The sequence below is a fragment of the Lepus europaeus genome, chromosome 19, assembly GCF_033115175.1.
Source record: "Lepus europaeus isolate LE1 chromosome 19, mLepTim1.pri, whole genome shotgun sequence".
Taxonomy (NCBI): Eukaryota; Metazoa; Chordata; class Mammalia; order Lagomorpha; family Leporidae; genus Lepus; species Lepus europaeus.
The window spans coordinates 7,436,478-7,455,033 of record NC_084845.1 but is presented as its reverse complement, the minus strand read 5'-3'; the positions used below and the strand labels follow the sequence as shown (position 1 = coordinate 7,455,033).

Below are 18,556 nucleotides of genomic sequence, written 5' to 3'. Positions count from 1 at the left end.
GGGCAGTGGAGGATGGCCCAAGTGTTTGGGTCCCTGCACCCACATGGGAGACCAGAAGGAAGCACCTGGCTCCTAGCTTCAGATCAGTGTAGCTCTGGCTGTAGCAGCCACGTGGGGGGTGAACCAACAGAAGGAAGATCTTTCTCTCTCTCTCTCTCTCTCTCTCTCTCTCACTGTCTAACTCTATCTGTCAAATAAAAAATAATAATAATAATAATAATAAACTGGGAACATGGGAGGAAAAAGGAAGATGGGTGGGAGGAAAAAGGAAGATGGGTGGGAGGGTGGGTAGGGTGGAAAGAATTACTATGTTACTAAAGTTTTATTTATGACATGCATGCAAATTCAAAAAATAAAATAAATCTATGAAAATATAATATCTCCCATAAAGAAAATCCCAGAAACAGATGGCTTTATGATTGAATTCTACAAAACATGAAAAGACAAGATAATAAATATCCTTCTCAATATCTCCAAAACATGAAGACAGGGAATACTTCCTAACTCATTTTAGAAGGACTATATTACCTTTTTTTTTTTTTTTTTTTTTGGACAGGCAGAGTGGACAGTAGAGGGAGACAGAGAGAAAGGTCTTCCTTTTGCCGTTGGTTCACCCTCCAATGGCCGCCACGGTAGGCGCACTGTGGCCGGCGCACCGCGCTGATCCGATGGCAGGAGCCAGGTGCTTATCCTGGTCATCCATGGGGTGCAGGGCCCAAGGACTTGAGCCATCCTCCACTGCACTCCCGGGCCACAGCAGAGAGCTGGCCTGGAAGAGGGGCAACCGGGACAGGATCGATGCCCCGACTGGGACTAGAACCCGGTGTGCCGGCACCGCAAGGCGGAGGATTAGCCTGTTAAGCCACGGCGCCGGCCTTATATTACCTGACTTCTTAAAATAAAAAGAGCAGACTAAGACATCATGAGAAAAGGAAATTAGAAGCCAATATTTCTGATGAACATTGCTAACAACAAGTTTGACAAAATATGTTCACACTTAAAACAACTGCAGAATAAATGGATTTCACCATGAGTAATCAGGACATCTCTGGGATGTAGAGATAGTTCTACACACACAAGCAAATGAAATGCACTGCATAAGTGAATGAAAAATTAATACAGTACATCATAGGTATAGAAAAAGGACTTGACAGCTCTGAATATCCTCTCATGATAAAGAAAAGGCCTCAAAAAACTAAGTAGATGAATGGAATTGAGTATAATTAATGCCACATGTGACAAGTTCACCGTTAAAACAGACTCAATGATGAAAAGATGACAGCTTCCTCTATAAGCTCTGGCTCGAGATGTCCACCGTTGACACTCCTAGCCATAGCAATTAGAAAAATGAATCCAGGCGCGGGCCGCGGCCAGGGCGAGCCGGGCGGGGGCGGGGAGGGGGGTGGGCGGAGGGCCGGGAGGGCGTGGGGGAGGGTCTCGCTCTCCCGGCGCCCAGAGCCCGAGAGGGAAGACCCTGGCGGCGGCCGCCTGACACTCGGCGCCTCCTGCCGTGCTCGGGGGCGGCATGTCCGAGGCTGGCGGGGCCGGGCCGGGGGCCGGGCCCGGGGCGCTGCCCCCGCAGCCCCCCGCGCCGCCGCCGCCGCCGCCGCCGCCCGCGCCCCCGCAGGGCTCCTCCTGCGGTCCGGCGACGGCTGTGGCTGCGGCGGGCACGGCCGAAGGACCGGGAGGCGGTGGCTCGGCCCGGATCGCCGTGAAGAAGGCGCAGCTGCGCTCGGCTCCGCGGGCCAAGAAACTGGAGAAACTCGGAGTGTACTCCGCCTGCAAGGCTGAGGAGTCCTGTAAATGTAATGGCTGGAAAAACCCCAACCCCTCTCCTACTCCCCCCAGAGCCGATCTGCAGCAAATAATCGTCAGTCTAACGGAGTCCTGTCGGAGCTGTAGCCATGCCCTAGCTGCTCATGTTTCCCACCTGGAGAATGTGTCAGAGGAAGAAATGAACAGACTCCTGGGAATAGTGTTGGATGTGGAGTATCTCTTCACTTGTGTCCACAAGGAGGAAGATGCAGATACCAAGCAAGTGTACTTCTACCTATTTAAGCTCCTGAGAAAGTCTATTTTACAAAGAGGAAAGCCTGTGGTTGAAGGCTCCTTGGAGAAGAAACCCCCATTTGAAAAGCCTAGTATTGAGCAGGGCGTGAATAACTTTGTACAGTACAAATTTAGTCACCTGCCATCCAAAGAAAGGCAAACAATAGTCGAGTTGGCCAAAATGTTCCTAAACCGCATCAACTATTGGCATCTGGAGGCACCATCTCAACGAAGACTGCGCTCTCCCAATGACGATATTTCTGGATACAAAGAGAACTACACAAGGTGGCTGTGTTACTGCAATGTGCCACAGTTCTGTGACAGTCTACCTCGGTATGAAACCACCCAGGTGTTCGGGAGAACATTGCTTCGCTCAGTCTTCACCGTTATGAGGAGACAACTCCTGGAACAAGCAAGACAGGAAAAAGACAAACTGCCTCTTGAGAAACGAACTCTGATCCTCACTCATTTCCCAAAATTTCTATCCATGTTAGAAGAAGAAGTTTATAGTCAAAACTCTCCCATCTGGGATCAGGATTTTCTCTCAGCCTCTTCCAGAATCAGCCAACTAGGAATCCAAACAGTTATCAATCCGCCTCCTGTGGCCAGGACAGTTTCCTACAATTCAAACTCATCTTCCCTTGAGCAGCCGAATGGAGGGAGTAGCAGTCCTGCCTGCAAAGCTTCTTCTGGGCTAGAGGCAAACCCAGGCGAAAAGAGGAAAATGAATGACTCTCATGTTCTGGAGGAGGCCAAGAAACCCCGAGTCATGGGGGATATTCCAATGGAATTAATCCATGAGGTGATGTCCACCATCACGGACCCCTCAGCAATGCTTGGACCAGAGACCAATTTTCTGTCAGCCCATTCAGCAAGGGATGAGGCAGCAAGGCTGGAAGAGCGCAGGGGTGTGATTGAATTTCACGTGGTTGGAAATTCCCTGAACCAAAAACCGAACAAGAGGATCCTGATGTGGCTGGTCGGCCTGCAGAATGTGTTCTCCCATCAGCTGCCCCGAATGCCAAAAGAGTATATCACGCGGCTCGTCTTTGACCCGAAACACAAAACCCTCGCTTTAATTAAAGATGGCCGTGTTATTGGTGGTATATGTTTCCGTATGTTCCCATCCCAAGGATTCACAGAGATTGTTTTCTGTGCTGTAACTTCAAATGAACAAGTCAAGGGCTATGGAACACATCTGATGAATCATTTGAAAGAATATCATATAAAACATGACATCCTGAACTTTCTCACATATGCAGATGAATATGCAATTGGGTACTTTAAGAAACAGGGTTTCTCCAAAGAAATTAAAATACCTAAAGCCAAATATGTTGGCTACATTAAGGATTATGAAGGAGCCACTTTAATGGGATGTGAGCTAAATCCTCGGATCCCATATACAGAATTTTCTGTGATCATTAAAAAGCAGAAAGAGATAATTAAAAAGCTGATAGAAAGAAAACAGGCCCAGATTCGGAAAGTTTACCCTGGACTTTCATGTTTTAAAGATGGAGTTCGACAAATTCCTATAGAAAGCATTCCTGGAATTAGAGAGACAGGCTGGAAACCAAGTGGAAAGGAGAAAAGTAAGGAGCCCAAAGACCCTGACCAGCTTTACAGCACGCTGAAGAGCATCCTTCAGCAGGTGAAGAGCCATCAAAGCGCTTGGCCCTTCATGGAACCAGTGAAGAGAACGGAAGCTCCGGGATATTATGAAGTTATAAGGTTTCCCATGGATCTGAAAACCATGAGTGAACGCCTCAAGAATAGGTACTACGTATCTAAGAAATTATTCATGGCAGACTTACAACGAGTCTTTACCCATTGCAAAGAGTACAACCCCCCTGAGAGTGAATACTACAAATGTGCCAATATCCTGGAGAAATTCTTCTTCAGTAAAATTAAGGAGGCTGGATTAATTGACAAGTGATGTTCCCCCCCTGCTGCTTAGAGATTCATCAAGCAGTGTGCCTAATGCAAGGTGGTTTAGTTGTACAAAGAATTGGACAAAATATGTCGAAGAGACTTGTAATAATTAGCACTTTTGAAAAACAAACAAAAAACCTCCTTTTAGCTTTTCAGATATGTATATAAATTGACATAGAACATTTTTATTTTATGGAATAGATTTTAATCTATTTAGTACTATTAATGTAAATTTTCTATGGCATGTCCATTAGACAACTATTACAAGATAAATGGTCAGGGGTTTCCTCAAAACCTGTATGTGAGGAAATTGCACATTATCTCAAGATTTGGGGGATTCTAGAAAATTTCAGACCATGAATGTTTCCATGTTTTTCTAATGGAATGTGAGAATTTATTTTTATTTTATTCTGAAGGACTATAAGGAAGGGATACGTGATTTTAAAAAACCCATAAAAGGTGAAATACATTTGAAGTCTCGTTGTAGACTTTATATATATATATATTTTTAAAACACTCATCTAAATGAGGTGCTTTGAGCAGTTCTGAAAATGCAGCTCCCCAAAAGCAACTGCTTTGATTTCTAAGGAGGAAATTTTAAATAATGCAACGTTTTATAAGCATCTGGAGTTTTGATAATTCTGTCTACCTACAACAAACTTGTGAGTTCATAACCACTATTTTAATAATTGTTTTCTCTACATAAATGTTTAATATAGCATTTGACTTTGCTTATGCAGGCCATAAGTTCCAAAAGGTAATTTCCCAGGCCACAAAGGCGTAAATTTGAAAACACTTAAGATTTAATCCACGTATTTTAATAGGAAAAAAGTTTATAGTTTACACATATATCAATATGGTGAATCCTTTTCTAAAATAAGGATTTATTTATTTGGGATACACAACACCGTTTATAAAGTATACATGAGGATTTTTCATTTTTCATCTCCCGATTTTGTTTGTTGTCAGTGGTGAATTAAATTCCAACCAAGGTTTTCTGTCAGTATTTTAATACCTATATTGCTGTATAGGTCCAAGGTCACATCCCACTAAAATCCATTATACAACCAACCTTATTAAACTGTCTTCGATTTATTTCCTAATTACACTACAAAGAAAAGTGGGACTTCTGCCATCCCAAGTCTGGGAAAATCAACTAATATACAACCATAGAAATGAAGGCCATCCTGGTGGTCTCGACACTAATTTTTATGATGCAAATTTATAAACTCGTTTTTTGTAAAGGATGGAATTTTAAAAGTGTGTTTATCTTGATTTTTCTATCAGCATAAATAAATTAAAATGATCAGTAACAGTCGTTAAAAACCATTGCCAGTGATAGTCTGTGTGAAGGGAAAAACCCTGCAAATGGCTATTAAGTTGAAAGTGTTGTTTTTGATACAAATGAGATATTCAGAATGCTCACATGGAAAAATGCCTCATCTTTTTTAAGTATAAGAAACTACCTTCAGTGGTGTCTAGATTTCTATGAAGAATGATGATACAGTTTGGATTAAGTTATTTTGGACTGGTTTTAACAGTGCTTTGTATCAGATCTGCCAAAGCATCTGTCCAGCTTGGTATCCTGTGAAAGTTTGTTATTTTCTTGGTAGACATTCTTATAGAGTATTGTCTTTAAAATGAGATTGTCTCTTCTATATTGAAAGCATTTTTATGTTTTCTAATTTAAAAATTAATATTTTCTTATAGATATTGTGCAATAAAGCTGAAGTAGAATGTGTGGTTTTGCAAATGCTTTAACAGCTGATAAAATTTTACATTTGTAAAATTAATATATTGTACTGGTACAAAATAGTTTTAAATTATATTTTAAAAAGCTAAAAAAAAAAAAAAAAGAAAAATGAATCCTTTTAATAGCATTAAAATAGCCATAATATTTACAGTGACCTGTGAATTCAAGGCATCCCTACCCAAAACACAGAAACTGAAAAAGCCGCCCTGAATTCATGCGCAAGAGGCACTAAAAACAAAACCTGTATTCAGTAAGAGAAACCAAGCTGGATTGTCAGATGTTCTGACAGCAATCAATCAATATACTCATAGATACATAGAATAAAGATCCCAGAAGTAAATTCACATGCATATAGCCAACCAATCTTAGAGCAGGATGCAAAGAATACACAATGGCGAGAGCAGAATGTGTAAAATAACTGATGCTGAAACCTGCATATCCATACTGAATCATTATTTAACAACATACATAAAAATCAACTGAAATAAGATTAAAGACATAGATGACTCCTGACACCAGAAAATCCTAGCTGAAATCATAAGGAAAAAGAGTCACTGACTTGGATCTAGGCAATACTTACTTGGTTATGATTCTGGAATCACTGAAAAAAAGAAAATATATAAGTGGGACTACATTCAAATAACAAGTTTCAGCACAGAAAAAGGAAATAGTCAACAAAATGAGAATGATGTCTATGGACTATGAGAAAAGATGTGCAAATCATACAATAAGCAGGGAAAAGGACCTGAATGCACATTATTCTAAAGACATACAAATGGCCAATGTTATATAAAGAGGTAGCCATAAGTATTTGACAAAGAAGTCAGATCTTAAATCATCATTGCAAGGTGTCCGGTGCATAACAAATCTTTCCAGGCAGACAAATCAATTAATTCATAGGCTTTTATTGAGATTCCGCTCCCGGGCGAGGTTCCCCGGTCCCAACAGAGCAGGGGCCAGGGAAGTCATGCTTCAGAGGTTGGGAGGACTCCTTTTATAGATACAGGACATGGGGGTTAAAGGTTGAGGCAGGTCTGATTCTCATTGGTTGACCTTTAGGCACCCGTGGGGACCTTGACAAGGACTTTTCTTCCCTGGAAGTGCGGGTAGGAACTTCTCCATTCCTGGAAGTATAGGCCTTCCTTCCATGTGGATTCCAAAGCTACCATCCCGACCTTTTGACCCAGAAAAAGCTCCAGGCTCCTCGCTTTAGATTGGCCCAATTCCAACTATTTGGGGAGTGAATTGCAGATAGAAGACTTCTCTCTGTCTCTCCAACTATCTGTATTTAAAATCTTTAAATAAATACCACTTTCCAAGCATGTGCTGTCTGATACTTTCACAATGTAAATACAGAAGCACGTCAGTCCACAAGTCAGTGAATGGGACCTGATATATGGAGCCAGTGTTAATCTGCAGACCTAGCGACTGTCCACATTTATATGAGAGGAACTAAATTCAAGAGGATTACAACATTTCTGCAAGACACATGTCCAATAAAGAAGAATGGCCAGGATTCAAAATAAAGAAAGATGACAAGCTACAAACTAAGCAACAGAAAGCAGGTGCATGCAAAATAATATTGGAAAAATTAACAATTAGGGGACAGATAAGCTGGATATGATGACTCCTACTTCAGTAAGAACCAAAGTTGTTAAGTTTGTGAACACAAAACAACAGCCACATTTAGTGTGAAGACATGAAAGGATAAGAAGACCTAGGAGAAGCCACCATTGTAGTAAGAGGTGGAACCAAAGGCTTTCAGAGACTCCAGAACCACCAGAAACCGAGAGTCAGACAGTGAGGAAGTTGAGCACGTCAGTTCATTCTCTGCACCCACGCCTTGCCCAACACAGGAGTCACTGACAAACGCCCGACCTCCATTCTCAGCTGTAACGTCACCATGTGATCAATGCAGCCACAGTGCTACACTGAACCCAGTGAGAACAAAGTGCAAGAATCGAATGTAACAGAACATGTATCTTAACACAATTATCATCGGTTACAACAAGGAAAGGCTATTTTACATTAACACTGATTTCTCACTGTGTTCAAAAAATAAATATATCTTAGTAAGAACAAAGTGAAAAAATCCATATGTATTGTGAAACGCATTATGGAAACATAAACTCAAAATTCAGGTTATTTCTAAAGAATAACAAAGTTAATGAACTTCTAGAAGGAGAGTGCCACTTCCTAAAGGGCAGACACATCATACCAGACTTAAACTCTGAGAACATAGTGAGAATTTGTAATTATTTCAAAAATATGATATTGTGCCAACTGTGCCAATAAATTTGGAAGTTTGAGACATATGGGCAAGTTCCCAGAAAACGAAACTCACCATAAAAACATTAGAATTCTAGAAATGTCAAAAATGCACAAAGCTCACTACGATGAAATTGAGTACAAGAAAAACCATTTCACAAAGATCTCCAAAATGCTTCCATGGTTAGGTACAAAAAAAAAAATCAATAAACTCTTACTGAAGAGAGAAAAAGAGCATTCTGTTAATACATTATGTTAAATAAATAAGGCAGAAATAATTAATAAACAAGGTTGAAAAGCATAATAATGAGACTACCTACTCCAAGTGTCAAATGGAAAATAACTTACACAAATTGATTGTAAATGAATTCAGTGTTCTCCAAGGTGAGTGTAGAAACTGACCAAGAGATCACTCACATATGAAGGGTAAACGGAACATTATAATGGTACATGTAAAATTAACCACAGTTGTAGATTAAAGAAGAATGGATTAGCACTTCAGTTGATATATAAAATATTGTGATAAATTCTATTCATATAAATGGCTCAAAATTATATTGCAAAAGAAAGGCTTAATATTCTGTGATAAAATATCTACAATGCTAACACTATCATATAATTCCTAATGTTGCCATATTTTTGCATTGAGACATATGAATAAAAATACCTGCTGTTTTGGAGAATTGGAGCCCACACTGAGGGCAGCAGAGATTCCCTGTGTGGTCCTTGGGAAAGAGCTTCCGATCTCTGGCTCCTGTGGGTATATCATTCGCCTGCTAACTACCTCCAATTACGTTCAGCTGTGCGGAATTACTTCCCTTTTGAATCAAAAAAAAAAAAGAAAAAGAGAGAGATTTACCACGCCTTACCTAGGAGTGTCACCTTTGACACACCCTCAAACCTGAGGAACCAAACACAGCTCTCAGACCACACTCATCTCAAGCCTCTAAGGCTCCATTGAAAGCAGACAGTCCACTTAATATAGAGCCATAGTATAACAAGAAAAAACACCACAATGAAGAAACCAATATCTCCAACATGCCAAGCAACAAACGCAAAAACCGAGGTAACAAGAACAAGGAAGACACTATGACGCCCCCAAATGAAAAAGACACCCCAATTCAAGATTATGAAGATGATGAGATAGAAGAAATGCAACAAGCAGATCTCAAAAAATTGATAACACTAAGAAGTTCTCAAAAACAAATTCTTGAACTACAGAAATCCTTAATGGACAAGATAGAAAATCTCTCTCGGGAAAATGAAATATTAAGGAGGAATCAAAATGAAATGAAACAACTAGTAGAACAAGAAACTGTGATAGTGACAAGAAATCATAATGAAATGAAGAACTCAATAGATCAAATGACAAACACATTAGAGAGCCTTAAAAACAGAATGGGCGAAGCAGAAGAGAGAATATAGGACTTAGAAGACAGAGAACAGGAAAGGAAACAAGCAAATCAAAGAAAAGAAGAGGAAATTAGAAATCTAAAAAATATTGTCGGGAATCTACAGGATACTATTAAAAAACCCAACATTCAGGTTCTAGGAGTTCCTGAAGGCATGGAGAGGGAGAAAGGATTAGAAGGCCTTTTTAGTGAGATACTAGCAGAAAATTTCCCAGGTTTGGAGAAAGAAAGAGACGCCTTAGTACAGGAAGCTCATAGAACCCCTAATAAACATGACCAAAAGAGATCCTCACCACGACATGTTGTAATCAAACTCACCACAGTGAAACATAAAGAAAAGATCCTAATATGTGCAAGAGAGAAATGTCAGATTACTCTCAGAGGATCTCCAATTAGACTCACAGCAGACTTCTCATCAGAAACCTTACAAGCTAGAAGGGAATGGTGAGACATAGCCCAGGTACTAAGAGAGAAAAACTGCCAGCCCAGAATATTATATCCTGCAAAGCTCTCATTTGTGAATGAAGGTGAAATAAAGACTTTTCATAGCAAACAGAAATTGAAAGAATTTGTTGCCACTCATCCTGCCCTGCAAAAAAATGCTTAAAGATGTGTTACAAACAGAAACACAGAAACATGGTCATCAAGATGAAAGAAGGTAAAGGAAGGAAACCTCACAGCAAAAGATCACAGGAAGCTCAATTTCTCTTTGACATAGAATTAAAATCTGATTCTCTGTTAAAGCAATGTGTTAAAGTAATCTATTATGTTCTCTTGATGTCTGTTAAATTCTAATTGTTCAAAAACAGCTGAAATTTTATTAAGAGATATGGGTTATTTAAATATGTGCTTATTTTCAAAGATTTGAATAATCACCTTGTAACAATGATCAAATTTGGTCTATGTTATGTCATGATTTTAAGAATCTTATTTCAACCAGATATTTTGGATTTTGAGCCTTCTTGGCATTCTTGACAGGCATTCAAAAAATCAAAGTTTCAAACAATCTGGACTCTAAAATTTCCAGTAAATCTTGGACTTTGGTTTTTCCAGTTTGGGCCCAACTGAAAAAATTGAAGGACCTATGTCTCTCATCTTATAGAGACACCAACTAATCAGGCTATTTGGATTATATTAGAAGGACTGTCAAGATGTGACGTGGTACTAAATTTTAAGTTTCTATAATGGAAAATGCTTAATACAAATGTTTGAGAATTAAAAAGTCTAATGATCTTGTGTTACTAGACATGATAGTTATCTTAATGAGAAAGCCCCAGAGGCCTACAGGGCTAAATACTTGTAAAATCCTACAGGTGCTTTCAAAAATACTGTGAAGTAAGCAAGTGCCTCTTGTTGGTTGATGAGTTTATAATTTTAAACATGGCAACTTAAAGTCTTTTGTCATCCACAGTTATATATGATTTGCTGCTCATAAAACTAAAGACTTGTTGGTTCTGGAGCGGCAAGATGGCGGAATAGGAAGTGAGCACATTGATAGTTCGGAAACACACAGGTTAATAACAGTGGAGATACTGCAGGGTCAAGGAAGAGTAGGGGAAGAAACAGCAGAGGAAACTCTTCTGGAACTAGTGATTCACAGTGGACCTGCGTGGAGAGCATGGGAGCCCAAGTTCGGGACACCAGCAGCAGAATCAACGCACCAGCGCTGGAACGCAAGGTGAGCAGAACCTCAATAGCCCGAGACACCAGCGGGCAAGCAGAAAGAGGAGACTAGAGGGAATGAGGCTTGAAACCCCGTGGGGAAAAGTTCACCAGGCTAACTAGAAGAGAGAGAGGAAAAAAAAAGTGACCGATACGGACACGAGTTTCTCTCTCTCCGCTCACCCCTCAAAGGCTAACAAGACAAAGAGCAATCGCCATTTTGGACATACGTCATAAGCAGGGCGACCTCAGGTCTGCACCGGCCCTGAGCCTAGCAGAAAAACCTGACTCTGGGGGGAGGGGTGAAATAACAGGAGATTAGCATCTAACTTGGCAACCCAGTGGGAGACTGCAGGAGAATTGGAGCCCACACTGAGGGCAGCAGAGATTCCCTGTGTGGTCCTTGGGAAAGAGCTTCCGATCTCTGGTTCTGTGTTTAGTAGTCCTCCTATAGGTTCCTATGGACTTTTTCCAGCCACTTCTATTGTATTCAGTACTTTGGGATGGCTCGGTAAACAGATGAAGCCAATGATGTATTAACAGTACCAATTGAGAGAAAGTATGGTTAACTGAGGTTACTAATTCAAATCAATTGGCAATTTACAAAAAGAGTTAAAGATTTTAAAAGCTATTATTAAAATTGCTATATTGGTCTATTATGTTATAGGTGTGTACATATTGTATGTCTACATGGGAAAATTTTATTAAGAGTTTTATTTTAATTGGCTTATAGATAAGATTGTCCATAATTTTAAGCTGCTAAAATTAATCAAAGATACATTTTAATTCGTGTGACCTGAATCTCTGCATCATATGTTTTATATTTGTTGGTAGAAAGAAAGTAAAAACATTTTATATGTTTGTGCTCAAGTTTACTGGTTAAACAGACTATACCATGTTAGATATTTAAGAGGTGTTTTCAAATACATGATTCTTAAAATTTATAGAAGGCATTGGACCTTCTGGTAAATGGTTTCTTAAGTTGTTATCTAATGGTTGAAACGGTTTGCTAAGTATTCATGTAATATTGCTATTGTCAGCAAGTGATCTAGGACTTGCTCCCTCATTTCTCTATCCTAAGCCCAACTTGTTCTTTCATTTTTCTATTCTCCTCAAGGTAGGAAACTAATTCTATTATGAAGGAATCTGTAGGACGCACAATTTAATCTTTAGACCTTATAAAAGAGATGGCTAACATTTTTCTGTAATAGCATAGCCAAAATAAGAGCTTAAATTATATTCTCATAGTTAGATTTACTTCGTCATCAGCGAAGTAAACAGTAAGTAGAAAAAAACCTCCCTTTCAGACCAAAGAGAAAGAAAGTTTTTAAGTGAGAATATAATTTTCCTCATGGGCATTGTCTACCTTAGAAAAACTACTACAGAACATGCCTGTGACTATAGACTTGTAGTTCAGGCCACCGAAGATTAGAGATGGGACTTGGGCACTCCCTTGACTTGCATCCTCTGGTCTGCTTTAACACAAACCAGGAGGAAAAGAAAGCTCGGCATCAGAAGCAATGGGTGGCAGGCCTATTAATGGCTGATCTGTACAGTGATCTGCCCTCAAAGAGACCCAACAGGCCAGTCCACTGCAGTGGCTCAATGTGGTAAGTCTGGGCTTCAGCAGAAGTCAACCTGTGAAGAGCCCTGGCAGCTCTGCCAAGAGTTGGATCACTGGAAATGGACCTGCCCTGGAGTCGAAGGATGACCAGGTCAGAGCCACAGATCTTATTGGTTCTAAGCTGAAAAGCCCTTCACTCAGCCCAACTTCCAAAGTGACCACCACAGCTGAGGGAACGGCTAAGTAGGGTCAGCAACATTCCAGGCAGAACTGTAAATTTCTTGTTAGAGATGCCACCTGCCTTTACCTGGCCAGCTCTCCTCCCAGGCCAGCTAAGTAATGAAAGTCAACAGAGTGCCTTCCCCCAGGAGGTTCACACCTCCCTTAGGATATACCCCATGTGAAGAGATAGGTAGGTCTGGGCCTCTTAACTTACAAGGCCTAAAGCCCACCAGATTATTATCAAGCCCCTTCTGTCAGGTTCTATTTGCCTCTCAATCAGAAAACTTAATTGTAGCTTAGACAGCACCTTTCTTAGCTCCTCTAATAATGACTCTGTCCTTTGTTCTAGACCCTGTCTAGTGCACTTGGCCTCATTCCTTCGTAATCATAACCTCTACTCTACCACCAATGGCTCTACTCCCAACCTGTGTGTACTGATGGTCCTCTTCCCCACTTAATGCTGTATAATTGTTCAGTTCTGGTTAATGCCACTCTTAGGATCATTGGTTACTATCCTCACCCTGTCTTTTATGACCTTGTCTAAATATGATCAGAGTCGGCAAACTTGGAAGGCTTCCATAGCCTTGGCACCTCATGACGAGAGCCTAGGGTGGTTACTGGCGCCACAAACTAGAGTGTCAATTTGTTGGGTCAACAACAGGAGTCACTGTACACTTACTCCTCATGTGGGATCTCTGTCCTTAATGTGTTGTACATTTTGATTTAATGCCATAACTAGTACTCACACAGTATGTTTCACTTTGTGTTTCTATGTGGGTACAAACTGTTGAAATCTTTACTTCATGTATACTAAATTGATCTTCTGTATATAAAGAGAATTGAAAATGAATCTTGATGTGAATGTAAGGGGAGAGGGAGGGAGAGAGGGGAAGGTTGCGGGTGGGAGGGAAGTTATGGGAGGGGGAAGCCATTGTAATCCATAAGCTGTACATTGGAAATTTATATTCATTAAATAAAACTTAAAAAAGAAAAAAATACCTGCTGTTTCTACTTCATCAGGCTTTTGCAAGAGTCTCTTTTAAGAGACAGAAAAATATCATTGTCATTACAAAGAAACGAACAGTCTTTTATCAATGATTGATTATATATTTTAAGAAAGACATTCACAGAGACATTGGCTAAATTACCTAAAGATTTGATGATTTTTCAAGGTAACTGAAAGCAAAGAGAGGCCAGCGCCGCACCTCACTTGGCTAATCATCCGCCTGCAGCGCCAGCACCCCAGGTTCTAGTCCTGGTTGGGGCGCCGGATTCTGTCCCAGTTGCTCTTCTTCCAGTCCAGCTTTGTGCTGTGGCCCAGAAAGGCAGTGGAGGATGGCCCAAGTGCGTGGGCTCTGCACCCACATGGGAGACCAGGAGGAAGCACTTGGCTCCTGGCTTGGCCGCAGCCACATGGTGGGGTGAACCAAAGGAAAAAGGAAGACCTTTGTCTGTCTCTCTCTCTCTCATTGTCTAACTCTGCCTGTCAAAAAAAATGATTTACTTCTGGTCTGTAACTCATTATGATTGTATAAAGACCACACGCGTCTAAAGGAATTAAACTCTTGAATCTATGGACACTCACTGTGTGTTCACTGCACGGTTGCTTTTTCCAAGTACCTTGACTGTGCTGGCGAAAGAAGCATGAGGATTTTGCCTAACTCTAGAATTACAGGTCAAGGGTGTTAAATGTCTTACTCAGATTTTTGACACCTGGCTGAGCACCAGCCAGCAGACCCGGAATTGCAGTGTTGCCTCTACACAGCCAAGAGCCTGATGTCAGATCAACCAAGGAAAGTACTTGGAGAAAAAGGCATTCTCATCATTGAAAGGGAAGAAGTCAATTTTTGAATATTTTTGTTATTTTACATCAGAAAAAAAGGGCAGAAAGTCAGGTAGCATGATAATAAAATTCCAGTAATGCCCACCAATCTTGAGTCTTTCTCAGGTCTATAAAATGCATAAAGGGTCACAAAGTTGTTGCAACAATAAAGGAGCACAAAGCAGAATACCAGATGAATAATAGTGTGGGTGGCTCTGTTTTCTGGAGACATGTGAGAAGGGAGATGGGAGCTGTAGATGTGCTGGACTCTCCTGCAGTGCCTGTACAGGAGCCCCACCATGTAGAGACTCGACCAGATCATCAGTGCCATGAACAGGAGATCACGAATAACTAAGACATTTATAAATGACCGTGCCTGTGATCTCAAAGCTGTCTGGTCTGACAGTACACATGAACAAATCGATGACCAACAACAGTGAAATTTCATTAGGCTCTTACAGTTTCAATGACATGGATATAGATCAGCATGTTGATGACCCAGAAGGAAAGGAAAGAGGGGAAAATCCAGATAGACAGCTTAGATTTCAGTCTTGCCCATTTAGAATGACTGGGACTGATAGTGATGGCCTGAAATGCACTCAGGAGAGCGGTGGTGCAGATGGAAAGATCCCGAGCAACTCTGAAGATGTAAAAAATGCTTTGACAGCCAGCATTATCTAAGAAATGTTTGACTCCAAAGGATGACATGATGCCTGGTATTGACTGGAACACAATGGTTACAATATTGACCATTGTCAGGTGCATGAAAATGGAATCTATGGGCTTCTTCAGATGAGGCTGGATTAGGAAGGCATAAATATAGATCTTGAAGAGAAACAAGTTGGCCATGACACCAATAAAAATCTGAGCTATGAGAAAAAAGCTCAAAATTGTGTCACCTGGAAACATGTCAATGATGTTTCAGTTAGATAAGATTAACATCCACTGTAAAATAAGTAGATGGTACTGTGACACGGTGTTTTTAACACGGAACCTTTGAAGAATGTGAAGACTGACAGTTCAGTGTTAGGGAGGGAGGACAAATGCTCAAATTTTCTGTTTCAGTCCTGGCTGTGCCACTTCCAGAAATAGAATAGTGGGCAGTGTTTGAACCTCAGACTACGGAAGTAGGTGATACGAAGAAGGCAGAAACCGGATACTCACATCCTACATTCTAGTGTATAGTCCAAGAGGGTATGCTGGTCTCTGTGAATGACAAATTACATTAAAAGTGATTTCTTTCTTCAGAGTATCAGATTGCTTCTTCCCTCTGATGATATGTGTATATCCTATCCTTTCTAAAGAACACTACATTTCTGATACAAGTACAGTACTATGACTATCTGAACTTCTTTCTTACAATTTAGACTGCAGACACAATTCTTTCAAGACAGGGAACATTTAATCACTCTCATATTATGTCACTCTAAATATATAGTTCATTTTTTAAATACAGAAATATACCATGGAGTTTTCAAGGGGGCTTTTTTTCCTCCCCTCATCCAACCAGCAGTGGTTGGAGACATATTTGGTCTCACACTTGGTGCAGAGCTCCTGTCACTTAGTGGGGAGAGGCCAAGATTGCTGTTAAATTTCCCACCATGCACTACGTTTGCCACAATGCACAGGACAGTCCACAGCACAGAAGTTTTGGGCCCCAAGAAGAAGTCACATGGCGTTGATGAGCCCAGTCTAACAAATCATCTGAGTTTTGTTCTCTGGAGCACATGTAAAATAAACATTTTGGCCCAAACATATTTTGAACACTTTTAGGGGAAACAGAGTGAGTTGGTAAACAACAAATACAGTGAGAACAGGAATGGTATGACCATCACTGAGGGTGACTTCTAAATTAATAACTTTAATATTTGTGTTTGTTGGGTTTTGGAGTTGCTGCCTATATCATTCTCTCAGAGACTTAAATTCTCAATAGTCTTTGTTGTGCACTCATTATCATTCTTTTCTATATAGATTTCTAGTTATGATCTCACTTCTATATGGACTAAAAGATCAAAGTTTGAGAAACAGAAGAAAGGTGATTCTCAGGAGTGATGAGGTAGGGGAGAGCGATGTTAGTGAAAGGGTACAAACTTGGGTTAGAAGATGAATGCTTTCAGGATAGCTGCTGCAATATGAGTGGAATATACATGATAATAATGTACTATATTATTGATATTAGCTAACAACATAGCTCTTAAAATACTCTCACCAACACATAAGGTTTCTATGGAAAGTGAATGGTATGCTAATTATCATAGTTGTAGTACTCATCAAATGTATGTCAAGTCATCACAGTGTTTTAGCTATCAAATAGGCTTTCATCTACCAATTATATGACCACAAAGCTGAAAACAGACTAAATCTCAAAAGGCAGAGAATGCAAGCTTCAAAAATACCACATCCCAAGTATGTGCTGTCCAATGCATCCATATAAATACAAATGCACACAGTCTAAAAATGATTGAATGGTGTATGATACATGGGGCCAATATTGACCAGTAGACATAAGGTATGTCCATTAAATATCAGACGCATGAAACTTCAAGACCATTACAACATCTGTAAAAGAAACAAGTCCAATAAAGAAGAAAGACAAAATCCAAATAAAGGAAGATGACAAAATACAAACTAAGCAACAGAAAGCAGGTGCATGGCAAATAACACTGGAAAACAAACATTTATGGAACAAAAAATCCAGATATAATGAAGTGCACATGGCAATAACAAAGGTTGTAAATCTGTGAGAATCAACACTAAACGTGCAAACACATGAAAGGGTCAGAACACGGAGGGGAATCCACCATTGTAGTCAGACACGTAAGCAAAGGCTTCCGCAACTTCAGAACCACCAAGCAAAGGGGGAGTCAGACAACAAAGAAGTTGAGCAGCTCAGTTCATCCTCTGCACCTAATGCCTTGACCAACACATGCATCTCTATCAAATGCACCACGTAACCAATGCAGCCATATGGCAAACACTGAACTGAATGAGAACAAAGCACAAGAGTTTATCTTAACAGAACAATTTATCTTAGCAGAATTATAATGAATTTTAGAAGGAAAGGATATTAAAAAAAAAAGAAGGAAAGGATATTTTATATTATCATTGATTTTTCATGAAGTTCCAAAAAACATTTCTGAATAAGAACAAAGTGAAAAAACCTTTGAGTATTGTGAAACACAATATGGAAACATAAAGTCAAAGTGCAGTTATTCTGAAGAATAACAAAATTACCAAACCTCTAGAGAGATGGTAGCACTTCCTAAAGAAAAGACACCAATGATATCTGACTTAAAATGCTAAAAATCAAAACTGAGAACTTAAAAATATTTTAAATGATGATATTGTGACTATGCCAATAATTTGGAGTTGAGACATATGGACAAATCCGCAGAAAACATGACTCACCAAAAATACATTAGAATTATAGAAAGTCACAAATGTGCAAAGTTCCCCGTGACGAAACTGAGTTGCAGGAAAAAAAAAATATCATTCCATCAGAATTCCAAAAAAAAATACTTTGGTGATGACAAATAAACAATGTCTACAAGCTGTTCCTATAGACAGAAGAAGAGCAGTCTTAATCACATAATATAGTGAGCACAACACTGATAGCAACACATAATAAAGTCTAACAGTATAGAGATGGGACCATCTTCCAAAAGTCAAATGAAGAAAAACCTACTCAAATTCATTTTAAAGTGAATTCAGCACTCTCCAAAATGAGTCTAGCAACAGACCAAGAGAATTATTCACATAGCAAGTGTAAGGTGGGAATCATTTTACTGAACAAACTGACGCTCAGAAACCACTAAGACTTCTGAGGGGCCGGTGCTGTGGCATAGTGGGTAAAGCCACCGCTTGCAGTGCTGGCA

The 18,556-nt window shown here is 40.0% G+C and overlaps 1 protein-coding gene and 1 pseudogene across 1 annotated transcript; one reads left to right on the top strand and one right to left on the bottom strand.

Moving 5' to 3' along the window:
* The first annotated feature begins 1,510 nt into the window (after positions 1-1,510).
* On the top strand, positions 1,511-5,814 carry LOC133748272 (histone acetyltransferase KAT2B-like). Its single transcript, XM_062176969.1, has one exon. The coding sequence runs from the start codon at positions 1,526-1,528 to the stop codon at positions 3,980-3,982; it is 2,457 nt and encodes an 818-aa protein (XP_062032953.1). The 5' UTR covers positions 1,511-1,525; the 3' UTR covers positions 3,983-5,814.
* Positions 5,815-14,643: 8,829 nt separating this feature from the next.
* LOC133747593 (vomeronasal type-1 receptor 4-like) lies at positions 14,644-15,530 on the bottom strand (annotated as a pseudogene).
* Positions 15,531-18,556: the final 3,026 nt, after the last annotated feature.